Source organism: Oryctolagus cuniculus, chromosome 1, assembly GCF_964237555.1.
Source record: "Oryctolagus cuniculus chromosome 1, mOryCun1.1, whole genome shotgun sequence".
NCBI lineage: Eukaryota > Metazoa > Chordata > Mammalia > Lagomorpha > Leporidae > Oryctolagus > Oryctolagus cuniculus.
Genome location: NC_091432.1, coordinates 81,013,759 through 81,035,402, shown reverse-complemented (window position 1 = coordinate 81,035,402; position 21,644 = coordinate 81,013,759). Strand labels below are relative to the sequence as shown.

General features: G+C 45.1%; 1 protein-coding gene across 1 annotated transcript in view; it reads left to right on the top strand.

The window, feature by feature from the left end:
* The window catches only part of LOC100357717 (uncharacterized), a 36,898-nt gene that overhangs the window by 1,948 nt on the left and 13,306 nt on the right, over window positions 1-21,644 (top strand). The window contains exons 2-5 of the mRNA XM_070060593.1: window positions 755-1,237; window positions 8,526-8,602; window positions 11,031-11,727; window positions 14,792-14,979. Coding sequence (XP_069916694.1) covers window positions 755-1,237; window positions 8,526-8,602; window positions 11,031-11,727; window positions 14,792-14,979 — 1,445 coding nt within the window. The remainder of the gene's footprint in view (window positions 1-754; window positions 1,238-8,525; window positions 8,603-11,030; window positions 11,728-14,791; window positions 14,980-21,644) is intronic.

Genomic DNA, 21,644 nt, shown 5'->3' with positions numbered 1-21,644 from the left:
TTATTTTGGAAATATTCAGATGTGTAGCTGATTTCCCATTTAAGATCTATCACATTTCAAAGTATTGTATTTACAAATGGAATTAAGTAAAACACTAAAGGATACTTTCCTAGCCAAGAAAGTAGAAGTTGCATCGTTGTCTCAATACATGCTATCGAGTGGTAGGCATTTGGCTCAGCAGTAAAGTGTCTTGGGCATCCTTACCCCATAGCACAGTGCCTGGGAATCAGTCCCACCTCAGCTTCCATCCAGCTTCCTGCTAATGCACACCTTGGGGGGCAGCAGATGTTACCCCCAATGTCTGGATCCCTGCCATCCATGTGGGAGACCATGTTTGGATGCTGGCTCCTGGCACAGGCCGGGCCCAGCCTTGGTCGTGGGTATATGGAGAGTGAACGAGCAGATGTAACATTTCTCTGTCTCTGTGTCTCTATTCAAAGACATATAATTAAACATATATGTTCAAAACTATTGAAATAATTAACACTCTAGATCAACCATAACCCTACTTCACACAGTGTGTGATATGTTTAAGCTCCTTTTCTTATTTTTCTCTGTTGTTTGATTATTTTTTTTTCCTGGAAATGCACTTGAACCTTTGATTTTCTCAGTTGAGTGAATCTCAATTCATTATGCTACCTTTCTTCTGTTAGTTTTCCTTGCAAAGTCGAGTGAAGTGAATCCACGGGCAGCAAAGTTTTGTCTTCAGGCCATGGAAACAACATTCATTGATCAGATTGTTCTCTTTCTACAGTGGATAATGGTCTGAGGAGGGAAGTGGCCCGCCGCTATGTAAGCTTCTCTGAAGATCTCAGAAGCACAATATTTGGAGAAGAACATCGCAGTGCTCCCAACCATTCCCAGAGAGCAGAGAGCTTTGCTGTGTGGGGTGCTCAGACCTTCACCTCTGGCCAACATTACTGGGAGGTGGATGTGTCATCCTCTTCCAACTGGATTTTGGGAGTCTGTTATGATTCCAGCACAAGTGATACCAGCAACATTATTCATTTTGAAGAAGCATTTCTCCTGGCCTCCCTGAAGAGTAACAACCATTACGTCCTCTACACCAGTGTTCCACCCTTAACTCACTATGTGAAGAGGCCCCTGAGTATGGTTGGGGTGTTTCTGGATTGTGACCATGGAACAGTGGGTTTCTATGATGTTGACAAAGGTTCCCTCATACATTGTAACGTTCCAACCCAGTTTACTTCTCCTCTGAATCCCTTGTTTTGGCTTGGTCCCCCATGAAATGTCAGGTTGGATGATGATTCTTTGTGAACTCCCATATGGAGGAGCTCGCCACCCTGGGATATTTTTATGTGAGACAGCAGGATTGTTTTGGAGCACGTTGTAACTTCATGAGCACAGTGTAGTCATAATTAGAGCTTGGTTAGAAACCACACAGCATACAACTGCAATGAATATATGAACGTTTTCTATTAAAATTTATTTTAGTAAAGAACTTTGAAACTTTCACAGTTATCTGACCCCAGTACTGTTTCATCATCCTGTAAAGAAATTCAGTGTCTATTAGTGTACACTCCCCGTGGGCATACCTCCTAACTCCAACACCTGAAAAATCCTTTTCTACTTTGACATTTGTGGGGTTGTATATTCTAAGCATCGTATGCTAATAAAATGATGAAATATGTGGCTGTGGCATCTTGTTTCCCATTTAGCTGAATGCCACCAAGGCACATCATCATGCAAACAGCCTTTCATTCCCATAGTTGACTATGTCTTGGGTAGTGGAGTGAAGTCTCTTCTCTCACTTTACTAAATAAAATGAAGTTTGCAAAGGTCTTTCTTCAAATCTGGCCTTTTGGGGTAGATGCAAATGCCTGACAACCAATCACTTCATCAAGTCCTGGTCATTCATTACATTTCAGCTCAATTTTTTTCAAGAAGCCCTTCACGACTGCAGAGATCACACACTCTAAGCATAACATCCAACATCACCAATAACATCCAACATAAATTCAACCAACTGGTAGTTAATGATAACTGCTCAGTACAAATTCCAAATTTTCCAAATGGAAAATCTTTCCTGGTGCTGTATTGCTATTACCCAGAGCACTGTTTAGGACATATCAGACAAAGCAAATGTAGTCAAAGAGTGGACTAAAGAACAAATAAGAGATTAGTATTGGGGCCGGTGCCATGGCTCACTTGGTTAATCCTCTGCCACCAGTGCTGGTTCTGTCCCTGTTGCTCCTCGCTCCTCTTCCAGTCCAGCTCTCTGCTGTGGCCCAGGAGGGCAGTGGAGGATGACCCAAGTGCTTGGGCTCTGCACCCGCATGGGAGACCAGGAGGAAGCACCTGGCTCCTGGCTTCAGATCAGTGCATCGTCAACCCTAGCGACCACTGGGGGAGTGAACCAATGGAAGGAAATACTTTGTCTCTGTCTCTCTCTCTCACTGTCTACAACTCTACCTGCCCCCTCACCCCCCACAAAAAAAAAAGAGAGAGAGAGAGAGAGAGAGAGAGTTAGTATTAACAAAGTTATTCTAACATCAAGAACATTCATGTTTGGCTCAGTGGTTTCAGATCCACTTGGAATGGCCACATCTCTTTTTGGAGCACTTGGGGACATGTCCTGCTCCTCTGCATATTCTAGCTTCATGGTAACAACGGGCACTGTGGGCAACCACAGGTGATGGCTCAAGTACTTGGTTTCTCCCACCCTCATACAAGACCCAGAAATACATTTCTGGATCCTGTCTTTGTCCTTGCCTAATCCTAGCTATTTTGGGTAGTGAATTGGCAGGTGGAAACTCTGTAGGCTTAATATTATGTAATCTACTAACTCAAGTCACTACTAATTCAACTAACTGTGATGGTCAATTCTGTCTCAAATGTCCAAAATCCACACTATTTCTAGGTGAGTCTCTCAAAGTGTTAGAAGATGAAACATGTTTTATCTTTCCCCAAGACCACAAACTCTTTGTTTTAGAAATAAAAACACCATGAGAAGTGTGATTGTGTGTGTGGGGGGGGGCAGTTTGTTGAAAATACAAAGCAGCAATCATACCAAAAGTGAGTTTCTGCTTTATACTCCCAGCCAGAACACAAGATGACAGGATTTCCTCATCAATGCCAAGCTCAGAATAAATAAATACACACACACAAACAAAAAAGAACCACCATGGAGACAGCATCACTTTACAAACTCTTTCTCTTGATAATTTCTGGTTTCCAGCTGACCAGATAGGTTGTTCTTCTTCTTTTTTAAAAGAGATTCATTTTATTATTTATTTGAAAGTCAGAGTTACACAGAGAGTGGAGAGGCAGAGACAAAGAGATTTCCATCAACTGGTTCACTTCCTAATTGGCCGCCACGGCCAGAGCTCCCAAGCTAGGAGCCAGGAACTTCTTCCGGATCCCCCACACAGGGCACAGGGGTCCAAGCACTTGGGCAATCTTCACTGCTTTCCCAAGCCATAGCAGAGAGTTGCATCAGAAGTGGAGCAGTCAGGACTCGAACTAGCACTCATATGGGATGCTGGCACTGTAGGTGGCAGTTTTACCTGCTTCCCCCAGCGCCAGCCCCTTGATGAATTTCTTCTCTCACTGTATCATCCTTTCTGTGCACATGAATGGTTTTATCAGCTGAAGCTGTTAGTAATTAACTTTCAGATTGATCAAAAGCACAAACGAATATTCCAGATTCACTGTCCAATGACCCAGGCTGCACCCCTGTATGGACTCTGAAAATTGGAGCCAGTTCTCCAGTCCCAAAGGTGCATAGTGCCCTTGTCAGCTCCAGATACAAGTACTCCATCAGAATTTGCAGTCAATGTGTTAATAATAGCTTTATGTCCAGAAACAATTTGAATGAAACATCCATCAGGGAATTTCCACTGTTTGATGTTCTGTGGCGAACCAGAGCAAATGTGTTATGTCTTGGATGTAACACTCCAGCTGTCACTGATCCTTTATGATTTGTTAATGGCACTCTCATCTTCCCAGCCACTGGATCCCATAATCGTATTGTAGTGTCATGGCTTCCTGTAATAATTTGTGGTTCTGCAGCTTGACACTTCACTGTAGCAACTGCATTTGTATGTCCAGAAAATGTGTGTACACTGGCGCTTGTTCTCACATCCCAAATCTGTGCAGTTGAGTCTCGACTACAGATTACCAGCACATCGATTGTTGTGTACAAATCCAAGCCCTACACTGTGCTCAGATGTCCATGATAATGCCTTAGAACCTTATAACTTTATTTTACACTGAGGGCTGAGAGTGCCAGGCTTTTGCACAAGCTGACACTGGCAGGACGTTAGAGGGCAGGAGGATGGCAGAAGTCTCTGTGCCTCTCCTCTGCCTTAGAGGAACCACCTCTTCCCAATGCCACCCTCCTTGCAGAACTCTGGTCCTGTTGTAGTTTATATCACAAACCTCCTTCACCCATAGTTAGGGTGGTCACGGCTGTTTCAGATGTTACTTTTTGGGTTGTTTCACTGTCTCATGTTTGGTTTTTCAGGTCTTCCTTCACTCCCGTATCAAATACCTGGCAGGAAACACCCCTATGGGAGCTCTCTCTCTCTCTCAGTCTATAGAAAGAAAGAAAGAAACAGGGTTAGCTACAATTTGAAGATTTTAAAAATTCATGGGTACTACATTCTACCTCTTGTCTTCACCAATCATCATCCAATTCTATGGACACTTTCTTCATCTTTTCTACAATTTTAGGTGTCTGGGAAGAATTCAGACAGGAAAACCAAGCTTTTTCCCTAAGGACATTTGTCAGTAATGGCGACAATAAGACAAATAAAATAATTTTGGAGGTATACCTATAATAATCATAGGACTTGGTAATAGAGTTTTTTTTTTTTGACAGAGTTAGACAGAGAGAGAGAGAGAGACAGAGAGAAAGGTCTTCCTTCTGTTGGTTCACCCCCCCTCGCCAAATGACCGCCACAGTTGGTGCACTGTGCCAATCTGAAGCCAGGAGCCAGGTACTTCCTCCTGGCCTCCCACACAGGTGCAGGGTCCAAGCACCTGGGCCATCCTCCACTGCCTGCCCGGGCCACAGCAGAAAGCTGCACTGGATGAGGAGAAACTGGAACAGAATCCGGTGCCCCAACCAGGCCAAGAACCTGGAGTGCTGACCCAGCAGGCAGAGGATTAGCCTAGCAAGCTGCAGCTCCAGCCTGACTTCTTAAACCATTAATACAATCTTGATGTGAATGGAAGGGGAGAGGGAGCGGGAGAGGGGAGGGTTGCAGGTGGGAGTGAAGTTATGGGGGGAAAAAAGCCATTGTAATCCATAAGCTGTACTTTGGAAATTTACATTCATTAAATACATTTTAAAAAATGTTAAATACCAGATAGCAATATGGGTCACATATCTAATATTAAATTTTCTAGTGAACACAAAAAAATAAACCAAATAAAATTAACATTAATGATATTATTAAATTTCTTATACACTAAACATTTTAAATAGCTATTGTTATCAATATTACTAATGTATTTTACATATTTATATGCTAATTTTGTGTGCAATGCACATTTTACACCTCAACCATCCCTGGCAATACACATTCTCTTTTAGTCACTTGTTGATTCAAGTTCTTTTGCTGGTTCTTCTCTGTTTCTCTGAACTGTTTGGAAACATGCCTGCTCAGAGGTGCAAATCAGTGAAGAATCGGCATACAGTGTAAAGTATGGTGCAGATTACAGAGTGGCACACTCTACCCAGGGATAGGGAATTTTCTTTCTGGCTGTTTATAACATCATTTGTGGCATCTTCTCTGCATTTATAAAAATACATCTGCATATATTAAATGTCATCGGAGGCTCTGACTAATAGAACCGAGAGCAAGATAATTCTTGTGAAAGCTGTTGGTGTTGTTTATTGGCGTTCAGTAATGAGTTCCATTGTCTCATTTAGGCGAGGAAGAGGTCCTGGGACATAGTGTTTGCTTACAAACAGTGGGGTGACGTGCAGGGGAAATGTACACTGTGCTGTAGAGATGAGGGACACCAGTTCCAATATGTACCTTTGATTTCTAAAACAACCTGAATCACGGTGGAAAAATGTTTCATTCTCTTCTAGTTTTGTATCTCTCCTATTTAACAGAGGAACATTTCTCAAACCCTGCACTAAAAGTTTTGTTCTTTGGGGGCTGGGAGATAGGATTAGGGTGGGGCATGTGTGAGTTCTCTGGGCTTCCTGGCTTATGTGTGACTCCTCACCTGTATGTGATCTGCCAATCATCACTCCTCAGGCACCAGACAAATGAGCCACTCTAATTCTCCTAATCCTTTCATCTATAGGTTCATGGAACTGAAATTACAGAATATATGGCATTTTCTATTTTTCATTCACATAACTGTGTTCCCCAGGTTCATCATTATTATCAGCAATAATATTAACATTCGTTGAATTTTAAACAAATTATAGCTGACAAAAGACAATTCATGGAATGTTCCTTTTATTGAAACAACATAACTAAGTAGCCTTTTTTTGTGAACCTATTTTTTTAAGAGTTTATTACTTGAGAGTTGGAATTACAGACAGAAGGAGAGCCAGAGAAAAGGGTCTTAGATCTGCTGTTTCACTCCTGAAATGGCTGCAATGACCAGAGCTGAGTCCATTATGAAGCCAGGAGTTTCTTCCAGCTCTCCCAGCTGGGTGCAGAGGTCCAAGCACTTGGGTCATTTTTTTTTTTTTTTTTGTGGGACAGGCAGAGTGGACAGTGAGAGAGAGAGATGAGAGAAAGGTCTTCCTTTGCCGTTGGTTCACCCTCCAATGGCTGTTCTGGCAGCGCTCTGTGGCTGGCGCACCGCGCTGATCCAATGGCAGGAGCCAGGTGCTTCTCCTGGTCTCACATGGGGTGCAGGGCCCAAGCACTTGGGCCATCCTCCACTGCACTCCCGGGCCACAGCAGAGAGCTGGTCTGGAAGAGGGGCAACCAGGACAGAATCCGGCGCCCCGACTGTGACTAGAACCCAGTGTGCCGGCGCCGCAAGGCGGAGGATTAGCCTAGTGAGCCGTGGCTGCCGGCCACTTGCGTATCTTCTACTTCTTTCCCGGGACAATGCAAAATCTTGATCCAAGGAGGAGCAGCTGCACCACAAACTGGCAAACATATGGCAGCACTGCAAGAGGAAGCTTAGCCTACTACGCCACAGCACCGGCTGGGCCTGTCTTCTTTTGAAACTTCTATGAGATATACATGCCTTATTACAACTGTTTTGAAACAGTGGTTAATTCTCTTTTCCAAATAATCAAAACACTTAAAGAAATAAAACAGCAATCAGGTAAAATCATCCCAGCAGGTTTTACTACTATTAATTCTGAGAATCATATCTCCAGGTATACTTCAATTGGTATTTATTGATATGGCCAATCCTATATATAACTTCAACATATTAAAGTTTTAATTTGAAAGTTATCACTAAAGTTATAACTTCAACACAATTAAATTCTGCATCATGTATCAATTTGTGAATGTAAAAATATACTTCAACATTCTATTAATTTAGGCTTTTATGCATAATATCCCCTTGATGAGTACATTCAGAAAATATCTATCAGAATTTCAAAAATTATCCCAGCAGGTTTTACTGCTATTAATTCCAAGAATTATATTTCCAGATATTCTTCCTTTGATACTTATTGATATGTCTAACCCTATACATTACTGCCTTGTATTGATTTGTGAGTGTAAAAATGTAACTCACCCATCTATTAATTTAGGCTTTTATACACGCTATCTCGATGGGTTTATTCAGAGAATATCTATCTGGATTTCTAAAATTAACAAATATTGCCGCTTTCAGTTCGGCTGCTCCCCTTCCCATCCAGCTCTCTGCTATGGCGTGGGCAAGCAGTAGAAGATGGCAGAGTGAAGGAGAGAGGGAGAGAAAGAGATCTTCCACTAGCTGTTTCACTCTCCAAACTGCCAGACAGTTTGGGCTGGGTCAGGCTGACCCAGAAGCTTCATCAGGGAATCCCATTTGGATGCAGGTGTCCAAATGTTTGGACAGCTTTCTCAGTTGCATTAGCAGGAATCTGAAGTGGAGCAGCAAGGATTGAACAGGCACTTCCATATGTGATCAACCTTCAGTTTAAGTTGTGATAATCTCTCTCATTCCAAGTACATTCCTTTTTTTAAAAAAAAAAAAGTTTTTTAACTTATTTGAGAAGAGAAAGTGAGAGACAGTAAGAAAGCCTTTCATAGTTATACAAAATATCTTGATGGTTGTAGTCAGAGAATATCTATCTGGAATTCAAAAATTTACAAATATCACCTCCCAAATAATTATTCATTTCAATCAAGAGAACTTTTGTGTAATTTGAGATTGATCTGATTGCTTTTAACTAAATCACCTGGAAAGGTGTTCACCCAAAGAATGATGGGAAACAGTGCCCCTCCCCCTAATCCTCTCTGCTGCAGTAATCCCATCAGGGCGGGACTTGCTCCTTTTGTATAAAGGTCTCACCCAGTCAAGGTTTATTCAGTTCTGAGGCTTGCTGTTGACTGGGTTGTGGAAACCTTCTGATCCTGCAGATCCCAGGAAACTCAGAACCACATACCTGACCCAGGATCCAATCCAAGAATTGCAGAGGACCAATTCCAATCACCAGGTGAGTACTGGGTCCAAAGAAATGAATTAATGTTTTTTTACCTTAAAACTTGAAAATAGAGGAATTTTCTTCTTGGTATTGAACCAACAGCAGTCTTACATCGCTCCAGGCCTAGGGTAATTGGTTTGGTATTTCCTTATTTAAGGATTTATTTATTAATATGAAAGTGAGAGTTAAACAGAGAGAGAAGGAGAGAGAGAGAGAGAGAGAGAGAGAGAGAGAGAGAGAGGTCTTCCATGTGCTGGTTCACTCCCCAGTTGGTCGCAATGGCTGGAGCTGCACTGATCAGAAGCCAGGAGTCAGGAGATTCTTCTGGGTCTCCCACACAGTTGTGGGGGCCCAAGGACTTTGGCCATTTTCCACTGCTTTCCCAGGCCATAGCAGAGAGCTGGATCAGAAGTGGAGCAGCTGGGACTTCAACCAATGCCCATATGGTCTGCCAGCACCGCAGGATGCAGCTTTGACCCGCTATGCCGCAGCACCGACCACTTTGTCTGGAAATTCTAACAGGTATTCATGTCTTCTTTGGCTCTTCATGGTCTATAATGGCTGCATCTAGTGGTGTCTGTGATCCAGTTGGTGGCTTTTTTTTCTAAGATGCCGACCTCCTTAATTATCATTTGCTTTATGGAGTCAGCTTCCCTTAGTCTTCTGATACTGTAGGGAAGAGTTAGGTCCGAATCTACCCTCTTTGATAACTGAAAAGAAAATATTGGCATAAACTGGCTCAAGCACATTTATCACACTAACTGATGGTTCCCAATTCCAAATAAACTCCTGGAATCCATGTATTGATGAATCCAAGTAAAAATAATATTCTGTTTTTATACTAGCAGTTTTAAGATTTTGATTATGTCATGCAGTGCAGCTCTAGTATAAAAATTCAAAGCTTTTGTGTTTTTTTACCTGGAAATCAAATCATCATATGTGCAAACTGATGGCTACTGATGAGCACTGCTCCAGTCATTATGACCATTTGGGGAGTGAACAAGCAGATGGAAGATCTTTCTCTCTGTCTATCCCTCTCTCTGTAATGCTTTCTGTCCAATAAATTTTGAAAAATCTCTAAAAAATGTCACTAGGCAGTGTGTGTGTGTCTATTCATTTGCTGATGAAGAACTTCAGAACTGACTGGGAATGATACTGCTGGTGTCCCAGGATGGAGAGAGCAGAGCCATGACCAGAGGAGCTAGCACCCTGCTGGTGACTGATACAGTGCTCTACAGGGCAACCACTGAGAGAGAACCCTGGTGACCAGGAACCAGGTTGTCATAGCAGCTACCTCTATCAAAGTACCAGCTGCCTCTACAGATATGACATCAAACCCGATGAAGAAACATTCCTTCACAGCATCTACCAGAAGCTGTTGGGACAGAGTCTCTGGCTTTACTTGCTCAGCTTTTCAGAGAAGTAATGGAGAACAGAGAGAATCTGGACAAAAAGGAACCTGAGATATCGTGAGATTACAAAAGACTGTAAAGTGAATCAGGGAACATGCAAAATATTTCAAATTATACTTTAGAAAGGAAGAATGAAAAGAGGAGAGAGAGCTCTTCCATGTGCTGGTTTACTACCCATATACCTGGCATGGCTCGGGCTGGGTCGGGCTAAAGCTCATTCTGGGCCTCACACATGGGTGGTAGGGATCCTAGTACTTGGGCAATCACTTGCCAGCACTCATGGTGTGCATTTTCTGATCCTCGGTCATACCTTCAGTCAAGGGTATCTGAACTCGACACAGACTGTGGCCACATTCAGTCACTACAGGGATTGTCCTTCCTTTATAAGTTATGCCTCCTTCCTTTTTGTGTTTTTTACTTTGATCTCAGGATGCTTAGTCACTTCAGCTTCTTGAGTGTGTGGTCTGTTGCTTATCTTATTGAGTTCCCTTTAAATAAGCTCCGGTGAGATTCGGTAAAAAGCTGGTGAGGCTGGTGTGGTGGAGATTGTGAAAAGCGCAAATGCAGCATGTCAAAGGCAAGCCTAGATTTCATTTCAGATGTGGCAGTTTTCCAGTTACACTGCAGAGCCCATGAAATGTATGAAGGATGTACCCTGCGTGAGTTGTGGTTTTCCCACTAATCTTAGTGAAGGAGAATAATGTTCCTGCCCTTTCTCCTCAGAGCTGCTGAATGACTATAGGATGCCCACAAACACATTCTTGGAGTCTTGTGGGAGAAAAACTTTGAGATCTGTCAAGGATGGTACACAACAAGGACTTTAAGAGTGGTCCACACCATTGCTTTAGACTACGCTTTCTGTTCCAAAAAACAACATCTTGGAATTCATAGAGAATAATCTCCCAAACACCGGACTCCACAGAAACAGAGAACAACCCAGTCACATCTGCCCTGGGGAAATTAGCTTTGAGAGGATTTGCTGGGGAAGCTCTCCAACTGAGATAATTACAGATCTCTTCTCACTTCAGGAAGTTCTACAACTTGACAGAACTGTCCTGGGAACTATGGAACACATCAGACAGAAAAGCCACAAGAAACATCCAGACTTCCCAAAGAAGCCCCTGACTGCTTACATCCGCTATTTCAAGGAGATGCGGCCCCACTACTCCCAAAAGTACCCTAACCTCAGCAACCAAGAGCTCACCAAAATCCTATCTGGGAAATACAAGCAGCTCCCAGAGCACATGAAGCAGAAATACTCCCAGGATTTCCAGAGGGAGAAGCAGGAATATGAGGAAAAACTGGCTCGGTTCAGGGAAGATCACCCTGATCTGGTCCAGGACTCCAAGAAATCGGATTTCTTCAAGAAGGGCCAAGCCCAGGCCCCCAGGAAGTCTCAGGGAAATGGGAAACATGTGAGGTCTCCTCTAGAGAGGTATGGCTTGTCCAGGAAGCTGGTCTTCCTTGGAGAGCCCAAGAAGCCCCCTATGAACGCATACCACAAATTCCACCAAGATTTGTGGTGCAGTCCGGAGCTGCGAAGCCTGCACCCGAGGGAGCGCATGGTGGAGGTCAGCAGGCGCTGGCAGCGTGTTCCACAAAGCCAGAGGGAGCACTTTACCAGACAGGCGGAGGAGCTGCAGAGACAGTACAAGGTGAACCTGGACCTCTGGCTGCAGAGTCTGTCACCTGAGGAATATGCTGTCTACAAAGAAGCCAACTATGGCAAGGGGAGGAATATGCTCATGACCGGAGGCCCAAACCCCAACTTCAGACAGGGGTATCTGCAGCCCACATCAATAAGGAGTTCCCAAGAAGCACCTGTGTCGCTCCCCCTCTTCGTGGAGGAACGACACTAAACCCTGCCTAGGCTTCATATCCGAGTCACGGCACCATTATGTCGCTCCCCCTCTTCGTGGAGGAACGACACAGGACCCTGCGCTGTTCTTTCTGTCTGCTCGGCCCTCCCCGGGTTTGCTGCTGGTTCTTCCCGGGTTGGCTACTATCCCTTCCACCTCCGTGGAAGGGCAGTTCCCCCTGGCCACATTCCCCACTTCCGCAGGGGAGCGGCACACCGCCGGCCAGCTTTCTCGGGGGCTGCACGGGTTCCCTTAGATGTTCCCCATAGATGTTCCTCGTGCATGCCGTCTCTCTCCTCCTTTATAGTCCTCCTCCGCCAATCCCAACTCGGCTGCCCACACGCCGAGTACGCTGCTCTCCAATCAGGAGCAAGTCCTACAGTTAATTGGTTGAACTGGAGGCAGCTGTGCGGAAGCTGTTTACTTCTCTCCCAGCGCCATATTGTGGGAGAGCAGATGCATAGAATAAGTCTTAATTCCAGTAACTCAGTCTAGTCCGGTTTGCTCCCCACAGTGGGAGAGCAGATGCATAGAATAAGTCTTAATTCCAGTAACTCAGTCTAGTCCGGTTTGCTCCCCACAGATCCCCCTTTCTTTTTATTTTTTGGCGTTGATACGCGCCTGTCTTCGGTGTCCCGCGGCACACACTCTGCTCTACTTGCTAGAGTTGCCACAGGCTCTTACAAGTCCTATCAATCAGGAAAACCGAATCCGGGTCCTCTCTTCGCCATGTTGTGAGGAGGTTTTTAGGCGCTGATGCGTGCCTGTGTTCGGTGCCCTGCAGCGCATGCTCTGCTCTGCCTGCAGGGGACTTACAAGACCTATCAGGCAAACCGAATCCAAGCCTTCTCATTGCCTTATTGTGGGGGAGACTTATTAGTGTTGGTTCGTGCCTATCTTCGGTGACCTGCAGCTCATACTCTGGTCGAGCTGCTTGCTGGCGCTTACCGCCTTAATCAGGCAGACCGAATCCAAGCCTCCTAATTGTTACATTGTGGGGAAGCCTTACTGATGTTAATTCGTGCCTGTCTTCGGTGACCTGCGGCGCATAAGCTGCTAGCCGCCCAGGTGCTCATCGCCTCACTTAATCAGGCAGACCGAATCCAAGCTCTCACAGTGCAGTGTTGTAGGGAGGCCTTTCTATTTCTCTATTTCTCTATCTCCGGGCATTCCTATTTCTCCCATTTTACTTCTATCTTCCAGCATTCCTATTTCTCTCATCTTACTTCTAAACTTCTGTTTCTCTTATCCCTGCGGCTTCCCGCTGCCCGCCCCGAGGCTACTTCTCGGCGGCTTCCCGGCTGAGCCGCTTCAGCCCGCGCCTCTCTCATCTGCGCAGCTTCCCGGCTTTGCGCGGCTTCCCGGCGCCTCGCCCCGCCGGCGCCCGCCCCGCGGCAGCTTCACGGCTCTGTGCGGCTTCCCGGCGCCTCGCCCCGCCGGCGGGTTCCCGGCTCTGCGCGCACGCTCCGCGGTCTCCACGCACTTCGCGCCCGCACCACGGCCTCGCGCCAACGCCCCGTGCTCTCTCTGCACGCGGCGGCTTTCGCGAATGTTTCCGCCACCACCGGCATTCAGTCCAAGTTCCCCGGACTAACCTGGCGAATCCTGGCAGCCCACGTCTCTGCCTCTGGTTCCAGATCTTCGCCTCTTGCTCCCCGGGGTGACTTGAAGAATTCCAAGATGGCTTGGCCTGCACTCGCGGCTTCATCCTCCCTAACATTTTTCTCTACCCGGTATGTTTCCTTAAGTTTTCTTCCAACAATATTCCTCTCATTTCTCCTGGCTACTCCCCACAGTCCGTATCCGAGTCCAAGCCTCCTCCAGGTTTCACTTTCGCTTTCAATCTCCTAGCTTCCCCACAATAGTCCGCATCCGAGTCTATGAAAGCTTTCACTTTCGCTTTCAAATCTAACTTCTTTCCCACAGTCCGTATCCAAGTCTATGCCTAGGCTTTCAATAGCTTCTTCCGGCACCTTTCTCGTCCGGCTTTCCCCTAGGCTCTTCGCTAGTCTCTCTCTCCGGTATTTTCCTGCTTCTTCCCGTTTCTTCCCTCCTAAGTTTCCTATCCGTCCTAGGTTTCCTATCCGAGCTAGGTTTCCTATCCGAGTCACGGCACCATTATGTCGCTCCCCCTCTTCGTGGAGGAACGACACTAAACCCTGCCTAGGCTTCATATCCGAGTCACGGCACCATTATGTTGCTCCCCCTCTTCGTGGAGGAACGACACAGGACCCTGCGCTGTTCTTTCTGTCTGCTCGGCCCTCCCCGGGTTTGCTGCTGGTTCTTCCCGGGTTTCGGCACCATTATGTCGCTCCCCCTCTTCGTGGAGGAACGACACAAAACCCTGCCTAGGCTTCATATCTGAGTCACGGCACCATTATGTCGCTCCCCCTCTTCGTGGAGGAACGACACAGGACCCTGCGCTGTTCTTTCGTCTGCTCGGCCCTCCCCGGGTTTGCTGCTGGTTCTTCCCGGGTTGGCTACTATCCCTTCCACCTCCGTGGAAGGGCAGTTCCCCCTGGCCACATTCCCCACTTCCGCAGGGGAGCGGCACACCGCCGGCCAGCTTTCTCGGGGGCTGCACGGGTTCCCTTAGATGTTCCCCATAGATGTTCCTCGTGCATGCCGTCTCTCTCCTCCTTTATAGTCCTCCTCCGCCAATCCCAACTCGGCTGCCCACACGCCGAGTACGCTGCTCTCCAATCAGGAGCAAGTCCTACAGTTAATTGGTTGAACTGGAGGCAGCTGTGCGGAAGCTGTTTACTTCTCTCCCAGCGCCATATTGTGGGAGAGCAGATGCATAGAATAAGTCTTAATTCCAGTAACTCAGTCTAGTCCGGTTTGCTCCCCACAGTGGGAGAGCAGATGCATAGAATAAGTCTTAATTCCAGTAACTCAGTCTAGTCCGGTTTGCTCCCCACAACCTGTAGAGAAGCAGATGATGCAGGCTCTCGGGAAAGATCGCTCAGAGCATATTGAGGTCGATTCTCCTCCCTCACAGCGAGTAGACGTGGATGTGGAGGAAGATGGAGAAGAGGATGAAGGCAGTAACTCTTCAGACTCTGTCAGTGAGGATGAAGATGAGGCTGCAGGGAAGATGGGGATGAGCGAGGATGCTGTGTGTAGCTCATCTTCCTCAGACTCTGACTGAGCTCTGCTCACAGTCTAGAAGCCTGGACAGTGACAGTGATCTCCACAAAAAGTGTTCATGACCAAATGTCACAGAGAGGACTCCCTTGTCCCTGCTCCTTGTATTTTCTTGCTTTTTTCCTTTCCTTCTCCCCACCTTCTATCTCAATAAACGTAGACCATGCTAGTATGAGGGGAAGGTGGTGCTGTATCTCTGTATCAAGTCGGTAAATCTGGAGGGATGGCTTTTCTGAGGAATGCATGTAAATGCTAGCTGGTACCGCCCATCATCATCCCCAATTCCATCCCTGAGAAATTCCAAGTAATTGAAGCTCTTGGTACACAAGGAACTGCTTGGGCTGTGGGGCACACGGTGGTAGATGTGTTGGTCATCTTATCTTCTGATAGGGGACATGGTTGAGTGGATGACCACTGACTTGCCTGGGGAGCTGCTCCTCAACTCCTGCATTGAATCCAGGGTCCAGAGTGTTTGATGGGCAGCAGGAGAGGTGACCTAGGAAAGTTGTCAGACTCTACATAGTGCTCCCTCTTGCTGATGTAAGGATTGACATTGCCAGGAGAGCAGTGGGCATCATCACGCTTCCTTTGATGTGTGTCTTTACTTCTTAGCCCTCTATGGGTCTCTTTTTACTAATTTCAAAGAGTAAAAGTTTTAAAACAAGAAACAAATATTTCTATTTCAATTAAATGAGCTCCTCCATAAAATCAGTATGTTATTAGTTTGGGTTCTGCTGTTCTGTGTGGAGCCCTCATTTACCCTGAGCAGAAGCTCCTAATCCTTCCTTCTCTCAGTACCAGTGAGTCTCCTGTTTAGCATTTGGCATAGAGAGATTCGTGCACATTCGGATATCCTGAAAAGGTACAAATTTCTACTCTTGCCAGTTCAACTGGACGACACTCCTTTAAACTCTTTGGTTAATGGATTTTTGGAAACCTATTTAAGCCTCCTCCCGTCTCATTCTACTTTGCTTTTGACTATTTCTACATTTTGTTTAAAGAATATTTGTGTCACAGTAGTAGTGTAGGCTTCACAGATGAAAGCCATTTTTTTTTATCTTTTATTTAATGAATATAAATTTCCAAAGTACGACTCATGGGTTACAATGGCTTCCCCCCCCCATACCGTCCCTCCCACCAACAACCCTCCCCTTTCCCACTCCCTCTCCCCTTCCATTCACATCAAGATTCATTTTCGATTATCTTAATATACAGAAGATCAGCTTAGTATACCTTAAGTAAGTATTTCAACAGTTTGCTCCCACACAGAAACATAAAGTGAAAAATAATAGATGATGTTTTTAAAATGATGATGAAATCAGATCAGACCTATTGTCATGTTTAATCCCAACTTTCAACCCTACATCTACAGACTTCACATTCTTCTCAGCAGCGCATGGAACCTTCTCTAGGATTGACCACATACTAGGCCATAAAGCAAGTCTCAGCAAATTTAAAAGAATTAGAATCATACCATGCAGCTTCTCAGACCACAGCGGGATGAAGCTGGAAATTAGCAACTCAGGAAACCCCAGAAAGTATGCAAACACATGGAGACTGAACAACATGCTCCTGAATGAACACTGGGTCATTCAAGAAATCAAAAGAGAAATCAAAAACTTTCTGGAAGTAAATGAAGACAACAACACAACATATCAAAACTTATGGGATACAGCAAAAGCAGTATTGAGAGGCAAATTTATAGCAATAGGTGCCTATACCAAGAAATTGGAAAGGTACCAAATAAATGAGCTTTCAGTGCACCTCAAGGACCTAGAAAAACTGCAGCAAACCAAACCCAAATCTAGTAGGAGAAGAGAAATAATTAAAACCAGAGAAGAAATTAACAGGATTGAATCCAAAAAAACATTACAAAAAATCAGCCAAGCGAGAAGCTGGTTTTTTGAAAAAATAAACAAAATTGACACCCCATTGGCCCAACTAACTAAAAAAAGAAGAGAAAAGACCCAAATCAATAAAATCAGAGATGAAAAAGGAAACGTAACAACAGACACCACAGAAATAAAAAGAATCATCAGAAATTACTACAAGGACCTGTACGCCAGCAAACAGGAAAACCTATCAGAAATGGATAGATTCCTGGACACATGCAACCTACCTAAATTGAACCATGAAGACATCGAAAACCTAAATAGACCCATAACTGAAACAGAAATTGAAACAGTAATAAAGGCCCTCCCAACAAAGAAAAGCCCAGGACCAGATGGATTCACCGCTGAATTCTACCAGACATTTAAAGAAGAACTAATCCCATTTCTTCTCAAACTATTCAGAACAATCGAAAAAGAGGGAATCCTCCCAAATTCTTTCTATGAAGCCAGCATCACCTTAATCCCTAAGCCAGAGAAAGATGCAGCACTGAAAGAAAATTACAGACCAATATCCCTGATGAACATAGACGCAAAAATCCTCAATAAAATTCTGGCCAATAGAATACAACAACGCATCAGGAAAATCATCCACCCAGACCAAGTGGGATTCATCCCTGGTATGCAGAGATGGTTCAACATTCGCAAATCAATCAATGTGATTCACCACATTAACAGACTGCAGAAGAAAAACCATATGATTATCTCAATTGATGCAGAGAAAGCATTTGATAAAATTCAACACCCTTTCATGATGAAAACTCTAAGCAAATTGGGTATAGAAGGAACATTCCTCAATATAATCAAAGCAATTTATAAAAAACCCACAGCCAGCATCCTATTGAATGGGGAAAAGTTGGAAGCATTTCCACTGAAATCTGGCACCAGGCAGGGATGCCCACTCTCACCACTGCTATTTAACATAGTTCTGGAAGATGAAAGCCATTTTTGAATGTTTATTTTATTCCTGGAAATCTTAGTAAAATGTTATTTATCTTTGTCTAGGTCAAAATTTGTTTCAGGATACAACTGGAATATTTTCAACTTTTATAGCTCGCGTTTCAATATGATCTTTGGGAAGTTTGCAAGCAGTGCTAAATACTAGAAATGATTTGTTCTTGCTTCTCACTTTGAAGCTAAGGTCTACATTATTTTCCACCATGAAATTTATTTGAAACAAATAATAAAATACCAGCAATATTTCTATCTATAAGCATGAGCTGTTTGTTAAAATATTTATTTATTTGACAGCAAAATAAAGAGGGGCCTGAAAGAGAGAGAGGGGCTCACGCCCCAAAAGACTACAATGGCTGAGGACATTCCTTTCTCCTGTGTTTTGCTCTCTTCAGGAAGTCAATGGATTGGATGACATCCATAGGTTTTGGGGAGGAGAATCCTAAATGAATACAGTCATTCAAATGCTCGTCTCAACTTATACCACCTTCACAGACACAACCAGAAATAGCAGGACCTTGTTTATCTACATCAGAGGGGAGAGCAGACAGGGCCATTAAAAGAGGCAGAATGAATTGTGGGTTGCCAGAACACAGACCTGTGTACCCTCCAAAATAATGAATTCTAAAGTACAATGGCCACAGGCTGGGGTGGGTGCAGTGTGTGGTGAAGCTAGGACAGACATGCATTCAGCAGGTGAGGACAGTGTCCCTGGGAACAGCTGCCCCAAGGGCAGGGCCATGGAATGAGAGCTCCTGGGACAAGCTGCATGGAGAGGAATGCTGTGTCTTGCATTCAGTTTCAACCAGTGGTTCCCAGAGACACATTCAGTTGGTCCCTAACATAGCCTTGTTATTACTTTGGAATTTTGATACCAGTCACCTGTTCACTTAGATGTAAACCTTTCATCTTCTAGAATACTCACTGTTGATGAAACATTTGCATTCTGGGGTCCAGCATTTGGCAACACTGCTTTATCACAGGGAATTTCCCTCACTTTCAGCAACTGGTGACACTCTTACAAAGGGAATTCAGAGAGATAAAGGAGAAAAAGCAATAAATCAGCAGGAGGAAAATAATTCAGTTTCTTCTCATGACTCTGCCTAGACTGCAGGACATTTCCAGAGGCAGGGATTCTCCTACAATAAAACGTGCCTAATTGCTCTTCCTGTCCCTGAACATGCTGATAGCAGGCATTCACTTTGGTATAAATACAAAGTTAATTCATTTACTAATTTGTTTGCAAGATGGGGGCAGGGACATGAGACACACACAGTTCCAATTTGCTGGTTCACTCTCCAAATGCTGGGAGAGGAAGCTGGAAGATGGAAGTGAAGACTCAATCCAGGTCACCCATGTGGCTGGCAGGGAGCCACCTGTCTGAGACATATGTGCTGGATCTCAGGGTCCCCATTCGCAGAAAGCTGGACTTGGGAGTGAAGCTGAGACTTGAACCCGGAAACTCTGGTAGAAGAGGGAAGCACCCCTTCTGAACATCTGTGGTGTCTTCAGTGCCAGGTTTGATGCCCTCACATGCCTGTTTTAGTTTAAGATTTATTTATTTCTTGGAAAGGCAAAGTTAGAGAGAGAGAAGCAGAGACAAAGAGAGATCTCCCACCTGCCTATTAACTCCCCTAATGGCTTCAATGGCCATAGCTGTGCCAAGCTGAAGCCAGGAGTCAGGAGTTTCTTTCTGGGTCTCCCACATAGATGCAGGGGCCCAAGGACTTGAACCATCCTTGGCTGCTTTCCCAGGGTCGTTAACAGGGGGCTGCATTAGAAGTGGAGCAGCCTGGACTCAAACAGGTGCCCTCTATGGTGGTTATACTGGCTCCTCACAACTCGAGAACTACACACATTTCTTCAGGAATGCAGACACTGTGAACAGCCAGAATGAGGAAAAAAACCCAAATCCACACATTAGCTGCTATCTCTTCTTTCCATTTTCTCCATCTGTTCTTTTCCATATATTTTTAGATCTGTATTTCTCAACTTCTATTTTTGATAGTGTGCTTTTGCGCAAATTTTTTTTTACGATCTAGATCATTCTTAGGATATGATTTACCAATTTAAAGTGTACAGTTGGACAATTTTGATTTTCATTAAGTAGCATGGAAAGGCAAATAGAATACTTTGACTGATATTTCTTGTAAAATAGCAAGAGAGATGATTATCCATTGTATAAAAAATATTGATTTTTAGGGACAGTGCCCTAGCACACTTGGTTATTCCTCCACCTGCATCCCATGTGGGCACCGGGTTCTAGTCCTGGCTGCTCCTCTTCTAGTCCAGCTCTCTGCTGTGGCCCAGGAGGGCAGTGCACCATGGCCCAGGTGCTTGGGCCCCTGCCCCTGCATGGGAGACCAGGAAGAAGCACCTGGCTCCAGGCTTGGGATTGGCGCAGCGCCAGCCATAGCAGTCATTTGGGGAGTGAACCAACAGAAGGAAGACCTTTCTCTCTGTCTCTCTCTCACTGTCTGTAACTCCACCTGTCAAATAAATAAAAAATACAATAAATGTTTATTTTTATATATGTGAAAAGCAGGGAAAGGTAGAAAGTCCAATTTTACTAATAAAAATAAATAAACAAAGACAGGAATCAAAACTTCAGATCCTGAGATCTGGCTAAACCCCAAAGTCCACACCACCTGGTTAGGGCCAAGGGATGATGTCTGTCCCAGACTTCTGGAACCTTGCAGGTGTGTAGACTCCAGCCAGCTGCTCCTATAGGTCAAGGTCGCAACTTAGCAATGCAACGTAGGTGGAAATGAGGCTCATTGTGGCTGCTCCAGGCCCCAGCTAAGACTCCAGCAGCAGCTAGCCTTGTGAGCTTAGGGATCTGAGAATGGAGCAGCCTCCTTCAAGGAAATATCCATGGATTTCCCTCACAACAGTGGTCCTTCTAAGCTTCCACGGCAAAGCCAAGTCAAGTTTGCTGGGCGTCTCCCTGAGACATGCTGGGTGTTCTGGGCCCAGGGAGATGCTGTGGGGAGTCCAATGAACTTGGACACTAAGCTGCCAGGGACTGGTGGATCCTTGGGACATAGGGTCCCCTCATGTGCTGAAATCCCAGGTAGGTGACAGATGGAGACTTCTGCTCAGGGCACAGGGCGGCCCTGCAGGACTTGGATTTAGAAGGAAGGATGTGAGAACCGTCAAGGGCTTGGTGATTCAATGGACTGCGCTCAAGGACCCGGAAATCTTCCTTCATCCAAAGATATCCAGCAGTGCCAAGGAGTCCTATGCTTCCCCTCAAGTGTGGGTGCAGGAGGAGGAAGAGCTTCAGAGCAGCGGCAGAATCTGTCCCCACCTTCCCACAGGCAATGAGGCTCAGCCCAGAGACAAGAAGTAGACCATGGGGCCACACTGTGGCTTAGTGCCCTAAGACTCTGTTTGTGGTGCTGGCATTCCACATAGGCACCGGTACTTGTACTAGATGCTCCTCTTCTGATCCAGCTATCTGTTATGGCCTGGGAAAGCAGTAGAAGTTGGCCCAAATGCTTAGGCCCCTGTACCTGTAGGAGATCTGGAAGAATCTCCTGATGCCTGGCTTTTGGCCTGTCCAGCTCTGGCTGCTGCAGCCATTTGGGGAGTGAACCAGGGGATGGAAAACCTTTCTAGCTCTCCCTCTCTGTGTCTCTACCTCTCTAATAAATAAATAAAATCATAAAAAAGTGAACCAAATCTGGAGGAAATTAATGGCAAGGATTCCATAGACCTTCTCTGCTGTCCTGATGCTTCCTTTTCTGGCTGGGGTGGAGTCTAAAGTCTCATGGCTCTGCCTCCCACTGGT